We start from the raw sequence: 13,186 nt of genomic DNA, 5'->3' as shown, positions 1-13,186 counted from the left end.
TATTCAATTTCTTTAAGCCCCTCCCATAAAAAAGAATAGTTCACTATCTCTCCTGCTCCCTCAACCCCACCTCTTGCACAGGGCAAACACCAATCTGTTCTCCGTATCTATAAGTCTGGAATTTTTCTCTCTCAATCTCTTTTTCTCTATCTATTATTCTTTTTTTAAAGAGTTCACATATGAGAGAGGCCATACAATATTTGTCTTTTTCTGTCTGACTTATTTCACTTAGCATAATGCCCTTGAGGTCAATCCATGGTGTCACAAATAGCAAAATTTCATTCTTTTTATGGCTGAATAAATAGCCCATTGGATATACATACTACAAATTTTTTATCCATTCATCCATTGATGGACATTCAGGTCCTTTTTATATCTTGGCTATTGTAAATAAGGCTCCACTGAACAAAGGGGTGCATATACCTTTTCAAACATTTTTTTCTTTTGATAAATACCCACAAAAGAAGTTGCTGGATCATATGGTAGTTCTATTTTTAATTTTTGGTGGAACCTTCATGCCTTTTTTCATAGGAGTTGTAATAATTCATATTCCTATTAACAGTGCACAAGTGTTCTTTTTCTTCCACATCTTTGCCAACACTTGTTAGCTCTTGTCTTTTGATAATGGCCATTCTAACCGGTGTGAAGTGAATTCTCATTGTGGTTTTGAGTTGCATTACCCTGATGAGTAATGATTTTCCATCTTTTCATGTACCTTTTGGCCATCTGTGGGAGCTCTCTGCCACTCAGGGAGCTCCCAGGGGTACAGAGGAAGTCCTGTGAGCATGAACCCCACTGTTGCAGAACTTCCCAGCAGACAAAAGGCTCCCAACTGTTATAAACTAGAGATGTTATGCAGGATGTTATAGCCGACCACAGATTGACCACCAGGACGTGCTGTACGTGCTACAAGCAACCAGGCAGTGTTAGCATCGCATCTGCAGCAGACTGCAGATTAACCACAAGAGCCTTTGGCGCAGTGACTGAACTGGCATATAAGCAGCACTGGCCCTCTGCTTGTCAGAGTGTGCTCTTGGGACACTCTCGCTCAGATCATCCTCCCGGTCGATGCACCCAAAAGGTGTGCTCCAGGGAGGGGATCGGTCACCTTTTCGGTCGATGCACCCAAAAGGTGTGCTCCAGAGAAGGGGATCGAGCGGGAGTGCCCTGGGCCCTCTCTCTAGCCCATGCGGCTAGAGTTGTCTGTCTTGTATTAGCTATTGTGTGGTACGTGCTACTAAACAGCTTTCGCTTTCAGTTATTGTGTGTGACCCGTTTGCTTCCACCATTCCACCCTGGGAGCTCCGTGAACAGCAGAGAGCTCCCAGTTGGCGAGCCAGCCAGGAGAACACAGACAAAGTAGAGTGAGCCATCCTTCGAGCCTCTAAAGCCTCAATGGTGAGTACTCCCCGAGATCTTGAAACAGACATCTGAGACTGTCCCAAGAGGGGATAGAAAACAAAACAGCCATGGGGGCTGGAGTAAGTAAGAGTGATGAGAAGCGGTTGCAACCGGTCTTCAAGGCGATGTTGAGAGTAAGGAAATGTTTGGGGAGTAAAGAGACAGTTACCAGTGGTAACTGTGTCTGGGCCTTGAAGATAGCCATTGAGGCAACCAGGACGCCGGTTAAGGAGGTGACAGAGGAATCATTAGAGGACCTAATTCAAAGATGGGTAGAAGCAAGAGGAAATAAACCCGACGGGTTATACAAGGTCTGCTTGGAAACTTTATGTTGCATTTGGTGTCTTCTTAACAAATTTAAGATAAGAGAGTTGTCAGAGGGACTTGTGCAATACAAGGTTTGTCATCCAAGCTTTGGAGATGAGGATGTCAAAAATCCCCCAAAGCAGGATGATCAAAAGGTCCAGGCTGCATATCCAGTAGGTCTTAGGCACGGCCAACAAGAATATGAACAATTTAATCCCAGATTCTATAGCAGTTGGATAGGCAAGGTACAGGAGTCAGGACTTCTTGCTCAGGCAACTCTCCAATATTTTGGGATCATCATGGCAAGTAGTACTTCACCGGAGATGACCGGGCTCTTAGACATAGTCCCAGGGGCCTCGGGGCAAAAGGAACTTTTGCTCGCCAAATTGAATGAGAGGCTAAAAGAATATGAGATGATGCATCCACCACCAGGCCCTGGTGCAGCAGGACCTCACCACCTGACGGTGGCAGAAATTAGAGGTCTAAACATGACAAATGAAGAAGCTGCCAGACCAGAATGGAATGTGGCTAAAAACCTACATAGAAACATGATTCTTGAAGCCTTCCAGGATGCCATCAGAGTCTACAAAGGGGCTCCTAAAGCCACATCCATCAGACAGGGCCCAAAAGAACCTTATCCGGATTTCATAGATAGATTATTCGGCCAAATAGATCAAGAAATAACAGATCAGGAAATCAAGGCATACCTAAAACAGCAGCTAAGTATCAATAATGCAAATGAGGACTGCAAGGCAGCCATGAGAAATCTAAGACCAGAAGATCCTCTAGAGGACAAAATGTATGCCTGTAGGGAGATTGGGTCAAATAAACACAAAATGGCTCTCCTAGCCGAAGCCCTGCAGGCAGGGCTGCAACAAGGAAGGAGGGGGAAATGGAGAAAAATGTTTTAATTGTGGCAAACCTGGTCACGTAGCAAGGCAATGTCGGGCGCCCAAGCAACAACAAAAAATGACTTGCTTTAAATGTGGAAAACCAGGCCACATGCAGAAGGAGTGCAAACAGGGAAACGGGCAGCACCCCCAGGGGATGTCCCCTGGGAAAGTAATGCAGGCCAGCGAATATACCCATCAGGAGGGGGGGACCAACAAACTATATCCCTCCCTGTCCTTAGCCTAAGTAGTAGGCCTATGACCCCAGTGTATGTTAATGAAAAGGAGATTCATATGCTGATAGACACTGGGGCCAATACATCAATTATCAGCAACAAGGAAGCAAGAAAATTGGATCTAGGACCATGCTTAGAGGTGGTCAACATAGTTGGAGTAGGGGGTCTCCAAAGATTTCAAAAATATGGTCCCATAAATATTCAAGTAGGAGAAAAAAGGATTTCTTCACAAATCTTGGCAGGAGAAGTCCCCCTGAATCTCTTAGGAAGAGATATTTTAAAGAAATTAGGGATAAAATTAATATGTGCTAATCTATCAGATAAGATTAGGCCCTACAAGGTACAACTTAAAGACCCTACTAAGGGACCCCAAATAAAGCAATGCCCCCTTAGCAAGGATAAGTTAGAGGGAATTACAGAAATCATAGAGAAGTTATTAAAGGAAGGGAAAATAGAAGAAGCAGCATGGGATAGCCCTTGGAATACACCCATATTTTGCATAAAAAAGAAGTCAGGAAAATACAGACTGTTAATAGATTTCAGGGAGCTTAATAAGATGACTTTAAAGGGACAAGATATACAATTGGGAATTCCCTTCCCTGCAGAGTTGCCAAAAAAGAAAAATATAACTGTTTTAGATATAGCAGATGCCTACTTTACTATCCCATTGGATCCTGATTTTAGGCCTTACACGGCATTCCCCCTACCTTCCTTGAACAATCAAGGACCAGCCAGAAGGTTCCAGTGGTGCTGTCTCCCACAAGGCTGGAGTCACAGCCCTGCTATATATCAAGGTACCCTCAGAGATATTCTCTTGCCCTGGAGAGAACAACATCCTGAGATATTATTATACCAATACATGGATGATTTACTAATAGGATCAGATTTAAGCAAAAAGGAGCATCAAAAGGTAGTGCAAAATCTTAGAGACATGCTACTTCAATGGGGGTTTAAAACCCCAGAGGAGAAACTACAGGAAACTCCCCCATATAAGCGGATGGGGTATGAATTAGAACCTAGAACCTGGAAATTGCAGAAATGGGAACTGGAAATCCCAGAAAAACCAACTTTAAACCAACTGCAAAAAATATTAGGAAAGATCAATTGGGCTAGCTCCATGATACCAGGATTGAAGATAAAAAACTTATGTAAGTTAATGAGAGGCAATATGCAATTAGACTCCCATAGGGAATGGACAACAGAAGCTTTGGAGGAAGTAAAATATGCCCAACAAAAAATAACAGAAAATCAGGGATATCATTACTACGTACCAGAAAAGGAGGTTTATTACAAGATTGTAAAGGATTCTCAAGAAATAAATTATGGAATATATCAGGAAGAGCAAAAGAAAAAGCAAATGCTATGGGTTGGAAGACAATCATTAAAGAGGGATATTGGAAAATCTATCTTAGATAAATTGGCCATAGCTATTCAAAATATTTGCACAGAATGCAAAATCAGATTGGGGTAGACCCATTATTCTACTCCCCATGGAAAAAAGGACCTTAGAAAATTGGTACAGCCAACAAAATTATCTTCGCTGGTTTCCTAATAAATGCAAATTTAATGTTTAAGGAAGTCCTAGCAAACCAAAGTGATGATCCTTTAGAGGGTGTGGAAGTCTTCTATACAGATGGAGGGAGAAAGGAACAACAAACAAAGGCAGGATATGTTACATCCACAGGAAAAAGTAGAATAGAACATATAGCAGGATCGAATCAGCAAGCAGAAAAATATGCAATAAAAATGGCCTTTCAAGATTCAGGTCCGCAAGTTAACATCATCACAGATAGCAAGTACTGCTTCTCCATTTTAAGAGCTAAACCAGACCCAGAAACCATAGAAGATAGTTTATGGAAAGAGATAATTTAATTAGCTATGAAAAAGGACAATTGGTATATAGGATGGGTACCAGGACATAAGGGGGTACCTGGAAACACAGAAGCAGACCAATTAGTATCTATTGTTGTGGAGGGAGAAAATATTAAGGACAAAAGACCAGAAGATGTAGGCTATGATCTATGTACCCCAAAAGATTTATTTCTATTACCTAGGGAGATTGTAAAACTAAACATAGAAACAAAAATAGAGATCCCAAGAGGATACTGGGGTTGGATAACCCAAAAACCATCCCTAGGCTCAAAAGGTCTACAAATCCAGGGAGGAATTATTGACCAGGAGTTTAGAGATGATATTCAAGTTCTTGTGCTAAATGGAGGAAGGAAGGAAGGAAGCCGGTCCAATGGTGGAAGCAAACGGGTCACACACAATAACTGAAAGCGAAAGCTGTTTAGTAGCACGTACCACACAATAGCTAATACAAGACAGACAACTCTAGCCGCATGGGCTAGAGAGAGGGCCCAGGGCACTCCCGCTCGATCCCCTTCTCTGGAGCACACCTTTTGGGTGCATCGACCGAAAAGGTGACCGATCCCCTCCCTGGAGCACACCTTTTGGGTGCATCGACCGGGAGGATGATCTGAGCGAGAGTGTCCCAAGAGCACACTCTGACAAGCAGAGGGCCAGTGCTGCTTATATGCCAGTTCAGTCACTGCGCCAAAGGCTCTTGTGGTTAATCTGCAGTCTGCTGCAGATGCGATGCTAACACTGCCTGGTTGCTTGTAGCACGTACAGCACGTCCTGGTGGTCAATCTGTGGTCGGCTATAACATCCTGCATATCATCTCTAGTTCATAACAGTTCTCAAGCCCTTTGTCTGCTGGGAAGTTCTGCAACAGTGGGGTTCATGCCCACAGGACTCCCTCAATCTGTATGTCTTTGAAAAAAAAAAGTCTATTCTGATCTTCTGCTCCTTTTTAAAAAAGTTTTTATTTTAATTTCAGTGAGTTAACATACAGTGTTATATTAGTTTCAGGTGTACAATACAGTGATTCAACAATTCCATACATAACCCAGGTTCTCATCACAACAAGTGCTCTCCTCAATCCCCACCACCTAGTCCACCCATCCCCCGGCCTGCTCCTCCCTGCTGGTAACCATCAGTTAGTTTGTTCTCTATATAATTAAGAGTCTGTTTCTTGATTTGTCTCTCTTTCTCTCTCTCTTTCTTTTTCCCCCTTTGCTTACTTGTTTTGTTTCTTAAATTCCACGTGTAAGTGAAATCAAGTGGTATTTGTCTTTCTCTGACTGACTTATTTTGCTTAGTATTATTCCCTCCAACTTCAAACATGTTTTTGCAAATTCATCTGCCCTCTTTTTAAAAAATTTATTTATGTATTCGAGAGAGAGAGAGAATGAATGAATGAGTAAGGGGAGGGAGAGAAAATCCCAAGTAGACTGCCGGCTGAGTAGAGCCCGAGGCAGGGCTTGGTCTCACAACTCTAGGATTATGACTTGAACTAAAATCAAGAGCTGGATGCTTTGACTGAGGCACCTTGGCGCCCCACTTCTGCCCTTTTTTTTTTTAAATCAGTTTTTTTCTAGTTATTAAGTTGTATGTGTTCTTTGTATATTTTAGATATTAGCCCTTTATCAGATATATGATTTACAATTATTTTCTCCCATTCAGTATGTTGTCTTTTCATTTCGTTGGTTTCCTTTGTTGTGTAGTTTCATGTAGTTCCATTTGCTTATTTTTGCTTTTGTTGCTTCTGTTTTGGCATCATATTAAAAAAAAATTTATCAATGAAACTTACGTCAATAAGCTTACTGCCTATATTTTCTTTTAGGAACTTTATGGTTTCAAGCCTTCTATTCAAGTCTCTACTCCACCTTTGCTTATTTTTATATATGACTAAAGGTAGCTGATGTCCAGTTCCATTCTTTTCCATGTCACTGTCCAATTTTCCCAGCACCAATTATTGAAGATACTGTCCTTTCTGTATTGTATGTCCCCGGCTTCTTAGTCATCAGTTAATCAACCATATATGTGTGTCTCTCTGTTCTGTTCTGTTGATCTACATGTTTTTATGTCAATACCATACTGTTTTAATTACTGTAGTTTTGTAATATAGTTTGAAATCAAGAAGCATGATGCTTCCAGATTTGTCTTTTTCAAGATTTCTTTGGCTATTTGGGGTTCTGTGGTTTCATACAAATTTTAGAATTGTTTATTCCATTTCTGTGAAAAATACCATTAAAATTTTGATAGGGATTGCTTTGAATCTATATATTGTTTCAGGTAGTATGGATATTTTAACAATATTAATTATTTAAATCCATAAGTACAGAATATCTTTTCATTTATTTGTGTCTTCTTCAGTTTCATTAATGCCTTGTAGTTTTAAATATATAGGTCTTTCACCTCAGCTGAATTTACACCTAATTATCTTACTCTCCTTGAGCAATTATAAATGAGATTTACTTAATTTCTCTAGTAGTTTGCTATTAATGTAAAAAAAACACAACAGATTTTTGTGTATTGATTTTTGTATCCTGCAACATTGTAGAATTAGTTTATTTGTTCTAACAGTATTTTGATGGAGTGTTTAGTGTTTTCTGTATATATAATATCATGTCATCTGCAAACAGTGACAGTTTTACTCATTCCTTTCCAATTTAGGTGTTGTTGTTGTTGTTGTTGTTGTTTGTCTGATTGCTCTGGCTAAGACATCCAACACTATGTTCAACAGAAGTGGTAAGAATGGACATTCTTGTCTTGTTCATGATCTTAGAGGAAAAGCTTTTGGTTTTTCACCACTGAGTATAGTGTTAACTGTAGGCTGGTTATAAGTGACCTTTATTATGTTGAGGTACATTCCCTCTATACTCGCTCTGTTGTGAGTTTTTACCATGATGGATGTTGACTTTTGTCAGATACTTTTTGTGCATCTATTCATATCCTTATGTGATTTTTATCCTCCATTTTGTTAATGTTGTGTATCACATTCACTGATTTGTGGATATTGAAACATCCTTGTATCTCTGGAATAAGTTCCACTCCATCATAGTATAAGATAATTTTAGTGTATTATCGTATATATTTTTGCTTGTTTATTATGTCTTTTCCCCCACCTGGAATGCTAGAATGTAACCTCCATCAAGGAAGAGACTTTATTACTCCATTCCTAGTGCCTGTAACAATGCTTGCTATATGGCAAGCACTCAAAAAATATTTACTGAATGAGCGAATGAATGAATAGGTGCATCTACAAGGGAGCAGTAAACCATAGCATATCCACCCTAAGAAACTTTAGGTAGCCATTAGATACATTCCTGAAGGCCATTCTGAGGATAAAAGTGGGTTTGACACAGGGAGCAAAAGCTCTCCATAATTTCAAGGACCTCCAGAATTTCAGGACTGTCCTAGTCATTAGAAGCCTGTGGTAGCTGGTCTGAGTGGTGGGGGTCACATGCCTGCCTTCTTGCTGCAAGAGGTCTTGGGGGAAGCAAATGGAATGTAGCCCCCACCCAGGAGATAAAGGTGGAGGAATTCCCCAGCATGGCAAGGGACGTCATACACTGGGCTATCAAAAAGAATGATAAATGCCCATTAGAACCTCAGAAGATCAGAGAGAAAATATCTCACCTCGTTCCGTGGAATCACAGATGTAGCAGAGGCCACAGGTCCTGAACCTTTCCTTGGGGGCTATCCCGCACAGAGCTCACACATTGGATTTGCCTGGGTCCCTCACCAGGCAGCCAACCATCAATGCAACCTCTCAGGTAATAAGCAAGTTAAAAAGTGAACCAAATTATCCCTGGTTCCAATGGATACGTGATCCTCTTCCAGGAGTAGTTTTTAGATAACTGTATAATCAAGGTATTTTCTATACCTAGCAAACATCCTGTCTACTGTGACTGATAACATACAGAATGCTTTCATTAGCATTGCTCTTAGAGCAACTGAGGCAATCAGGTTTAAATGAGTGACTACAAAAACATCATTGGCTTTATATCAGAGGGTTTCTTCGAAGAAAATTTTTAATAGATCCCATTTAGATATCTATTATTTCATGTAGGTGCTAAACATCAGAGAGCTTAAATTAGCATCATATCATTTTCTATATTTAGTTTTAAGGAGAGTTGATACTAAATGTAATCTTAAGTACTTCATGTATAAGACAGATAAGGCAAATGAAAATGACCTTTATATTAGCTAATTTCCATTGCAGCACACAAGTCACAGAGCGATTTTTCCATAATCCAAAGTTTGTGGAATGCTAAACTTTAGGACTTAGAGCTCTCTTCATGATCCTATTTTCAGTACGATTGAAGCTGCTCTTCCAAGCCTCCAAAATACAAAATACTTTAGGGTCGTCATTAAAGACAGTATTTTATTGCAGTAATAGCATTCCAAATGATTTCCATGTCCTAAGTGCTGGTTCCTTCTGTACATAGCTATTTTGTCTCTCACCATCTAACCAAGATGCTTCTGGCACAGCCCAGACTGAAGGGTGGGCAATGGACTAAGGAGCCTGGGTGGGGGTTGGGCAGTTTCCCTTCCAGAGTCGGATCTTCCTAAGCTTTCCAAACGTTTAGAGGTTTACTTGGGAATTCTGCTGAAGGTTAATCAGTTGTTATGGGGATTGTCACAACTGAAATCAAATGGCTCTTCAAACCAAGAATTCAGGAATTCAGGAACTTTCCAGTGTTAATTTGGATCATAGACTACCATCACATCTATCAACCTACTAGACTTTTCTTTCAGTAACTGCTTAATGGGAGGGTTTATCTCAACTCTGCATTTCCCAAACAGAGCTATTAATCAGACCCAGCTCTATATCCACTGTGAGTGAGACGAGCATAGTTCAGGCCTTCAGGCTTGCCAGGAGGGCAGTAAGCCACTTGTTTTTCTTGGCAGAGAGCTTTGTCCGCATGTGGTTCCTTCTCTTCTTTCCTCAGACCACAAGATTCAGATTCCTTGGAGCCTAGAGGACCCTCAGAATTTTCTTCACCTTGGCTACATCCTGTAGCAAGTACCATATAGTTTAACCCTTCTTGGTTCTTCGTTTCCATTAAGGCTATTGACATCACATCACCTGAATTCAAACAGATTGCACCGCCATCTTCATCTGTGAAAAAAATATAAAAGTTACACTGGTATCTATTTGACTTTCTGTATCTCTAATATACAGGCTATATAAGAATTATAACACCACCAACTATATACAGTAGTCCAGCAAACATTTATGAGGACCACCAGGGAATACAAAGATAAACAAGATATACTCCTTGTCTTTGAGGATACTGTAGTCTAGTAGGGAAGAAAAACACTACTATGGAAGACAATGTGTGCTGTATGTAATAAAGGAATATGTAAAATGTGGGAGAGAGCAGAGACAATTATTTCTGCCATAACTGAACAGGTCACAGCCTTAGGGATAGGAATTAAGTGGTTTACAATGGCCCCTTTTGTCTAAAGTGCTTACCTTTTAGTCCCACCAGCTAAAACATCCACCTTGAAAGATATATCCTTTTCGATTCATTTAATCATCTATTAAGATATTCCTTGGAGCTTAACACATCCCAGCTGGGTTCCAAGTATTGATGAGACAACAATGAACAAAGAAAAGTTGTTCTTCTTTGGAGTTTACATTCCAATGAGCGGAGACAGACAATAAACCAGCAGCCAACTAAGTGTGTGTTGCGTGGCAATGAGTGGCAGCAAAAGGGGGCAAGAAAATAATGGTGCGGGTGGAAGGGGGTTGCTACTTCAGAGGAAATGTCAGCAAAGTCCTTTCTAATGAGGCAAATTGCAAGTAGAGACCTGAGCTAAGTGAGAAAATTCAACACATGGATATCTGAGGAAAAACATTCAGAGAAAAGAGAACAGTGAGAACAAGGACCCCAAGGCAGGAGCACACGGAGTGTGAACTGGTGTGGCTGGTCCCCCTCAGCTGTCTATCTCCCTGGGTCACGTCGCATTAGTACTACTTAGCAAATAACTAAACTAGCATGCTTATGACCTCATAAGGCCGATAGGGAATGGATAGGCCTGGCAAGTTTTGATGACAAAATTGAGTTGAGGGAGAATGAAAATGACATGAAATATAATAACAGGGGTTATTAGTGTTGTTAACATGGAGAATGCACTATGTGCCAGGTACTGTTCTAAACTATATACATACATTAACTCATTCCTCTATTAAGTAGATGCTAGTATTATCCCCATTTAACCTTTGGGGAAACTGAGGCACAGAGGGGTTAAGTAATTTGCCCAAGGTCACATAGCTATAATTAAACCTAGACCATGTCCCCATATTCACCCTCCCCAATGGGAGGGCAGAGCTGCTGTGCTCTGTGAGGAGCCACGTAGGTGGGCAGTGTGCCCTAAAGAAGTCCTTGAAAGGCATAGACTCTGGACACTCATGCTTGGGGCCAGAGTGACAGCAGAAAAATGGGCAGCCAGAGGGTAACCAGCCTTCTTCACAATTAAGCTCACATTATTTTGTCTTTCTCTATTTAAAGACTGACCTTTTTACGTAGAAAAGTAGAAGAATTCTTGCTGAAACCTAATAGCAGAGCTTCTGAAACATTTCACAAAATTCTAGGTAATCAAAAGGGACAAATGCACAATATAAGCATAAATATATAAATGTATATTATGGGGATTTTTTCTTGGTGATCACTGTTTTCCAATTGCTGAGTGTTATTACCTGGATGAAAAATTTATGATTAGAAATATTACTGTTTAGTGGTTTACTTGGGAATTACTGCTCTTTCAAAATGATTATTTCACAAATCAGAAAAATTTCAGTCAACACAGGGCAGCCCTTCCTTTGTCTCCATCATTCTTCCAACAGGAAGCATCCAAATGTGTGTCACTAAGAAAGGTGAGGTTGGCTGTGCTGCCAACCTTCTGCCCTTAGTCCTGATGTACACCCAGGTTGGGTTTCTTTGGAACGAATTTAAATGGAAATATGGGGAAAAGAAACAATTTCAAAGGACTGAGGGATACACCACTGTAACTATTTTTTGTCAGTGGAATTTAATGATATGCCTGAACTTCAAAGCTTATTTTATTGTAAGAGCCTGTGAACCACTGGCCTTGCTCTGTCTTACAAGGTGCGCATTTGTTGCTGACCTTCCCACACTGTGGAAGGACAAGATGGTGGAGCAACAGACTCAGCCTCTTGGCCATCATTTCGTGTTCCTCTTTGTCATTCAAACATCATGAAAGTCCACTGCAAACCACATGGATAGTCACGTAGTGTTATAAAATATCTACCCCACAGAAATCAGATGCCAACCTTAGTTAATGCCGAAGTGCTGAATATCTTTGGAAGTGTCCTACTGTTAGGATTATAGTCAACATGGACTAAGAGCTATTGAAACACCCATAAGAACAGTTTTCTGTATATGATGACAGCAATCAACAACATCAAAAGGTGCTAGGAAGAAATAAGATATTTGACTTGAAATAGTCCAGGGGCCCAGATTATTGAGGAAATTAGGATGTTCCTGAAAAGGCTTAAAGAAATTAGGCTAAAGGAAAGTTGAGAAAATGTCAAAACTTAAATCTACAATAAAGGTGTGGCTACTCTTATTATCAGCAGCTTCACTTTCATACCTTTAATCATTAAATAACATACTTAGAAAAGTTCTACCCATATGTGAATTTAATTTTTTTCCTCTTGTTGAGTTTTTTGGAAAAAACCTTTTACACAAGACAGATAAATTCTTTTTATTAACTCTGGCACCGTACGTCAAAGGAAAATCATTAGCTACCTACTTCATTGGTTTAGAGTACTTGGAGCAATATTTAGTAACTTGACCTTGGCAAGATTTCAGCAATTAGTACATCTCCTTATTGCATAAAGAACTTAAAAGAGACAGTGGGAAGGAGGGTGTTTTGTTTGTTTATTTTTGTTTAAAACTGACAAGAAAGCCTGCAGGTCAGACCTTAAGGCAGAGATCCTGAACAAAGCTACCATGTGCTCAGCAACCCTTTCTTTAAGAGGGAAATATTAAAATAAAGACTTCCAAGCAAGACAGGGTATTTACAGACGAGACATATGCCGGCTGACTGGCTATGTTTAGAACAGCAGAGGAGCATTTAGATTTGTTTCCTGTAGAACTCTCTGGGACTGATGAGGTGATGTTTACAAAAATGTTGGGATGAAGTCACTGGGATATTTTTACTAGATGCCCAGATATGTTACTAATCTCTCTCTATCCCCTCTCTACCCCATTAGGTCAGTAGGACCATAAGATAAGCATGGTATTATTGCTCCCTGTAATCCTAATGCCCACCATCTCCTGTTTTTTTTTTTTTTTTTTTTTTTTCAAAAAAAGTCTTTCCAATGACTTTTTTACCTTCTTATGTATCTCCAGTAATAACAGTCAAGACAGACATCTCACTGCTTTGCTAAATACACCCACCAGCCTGCAGAGCAGTAAACTATTATTAAACACATTCTCACTTATTAAAAAAGTAATTAAGTTTAGGCTT

The 13,186-nt window shown here is 40.1% G+C and overlaps 1 protein-coding gene and 1 long non-coding RNA gene across 4 annotated transcripts in view; one reads left to right on the top strand and one right to left on the bottom strand.

The window, feature by feature from the left end:
- Positions 1 to 898: 898 nt before the first annotated feature.
- The window catches only part of LOC123389514, a 30,401-nt gene continuing 18,113 nt past the window's right edge, over positions 899 to 13,186 (top strand). For both annotated transcript variants that reach the window (XR_006604107.1, XR_006604108.1), the window contains exon 1: positions 899 to 1,398. This is a non-coding gene — a long non-coding RNA (uncharacterized LOC123389514). The remainder of the gene's footprint in view (positions 1,399 to 13,186) is intronic.
- ROS1 (ROS proto-oncogene 1, receptor tyrosine kinase) overlaps positions 8,684 to 13,186 on the bottom strand; it is a 113,291-nt gene continuing 108,788 nt past the window's right edge. For both annotated transcript variants that reach the window (XM_013063073.2, XM_013063082.2), the window contains one exon: positions 8,684 to 9,806. In XM_013063073.2, the coding sequence (XP_012918527.1) occupies positions 9,496 to 9,806 (311 nt within the window). In that variant the 3' untranslated portion in view covers positions 8,684 to 9,495. The remainder of the gene's footprint in view (positions 9,807 to 13,186) is intronic.

This window comes from Mustela putorius, unplaced genomic scaffold, assembly GCF_011764305.1.
Source record: "Mustela putorius furo isolate JIRA1106 unplaced genomic scaffold, ASM1176430v1.1 tig00003983_pilon_pilon_pilon, whole genome shotgun sequence".
NCBI classification, from domain to species: Eukaryota; Metazoa; Chordata; class Mammalia; order Carnivora; family Mustelidae; genus Mustela; species Mustela putorius.
Note: the sequence above shows the minus strand (reverse complement) of the source record. Positions and strands in the feature narration are given on the sequence as shown.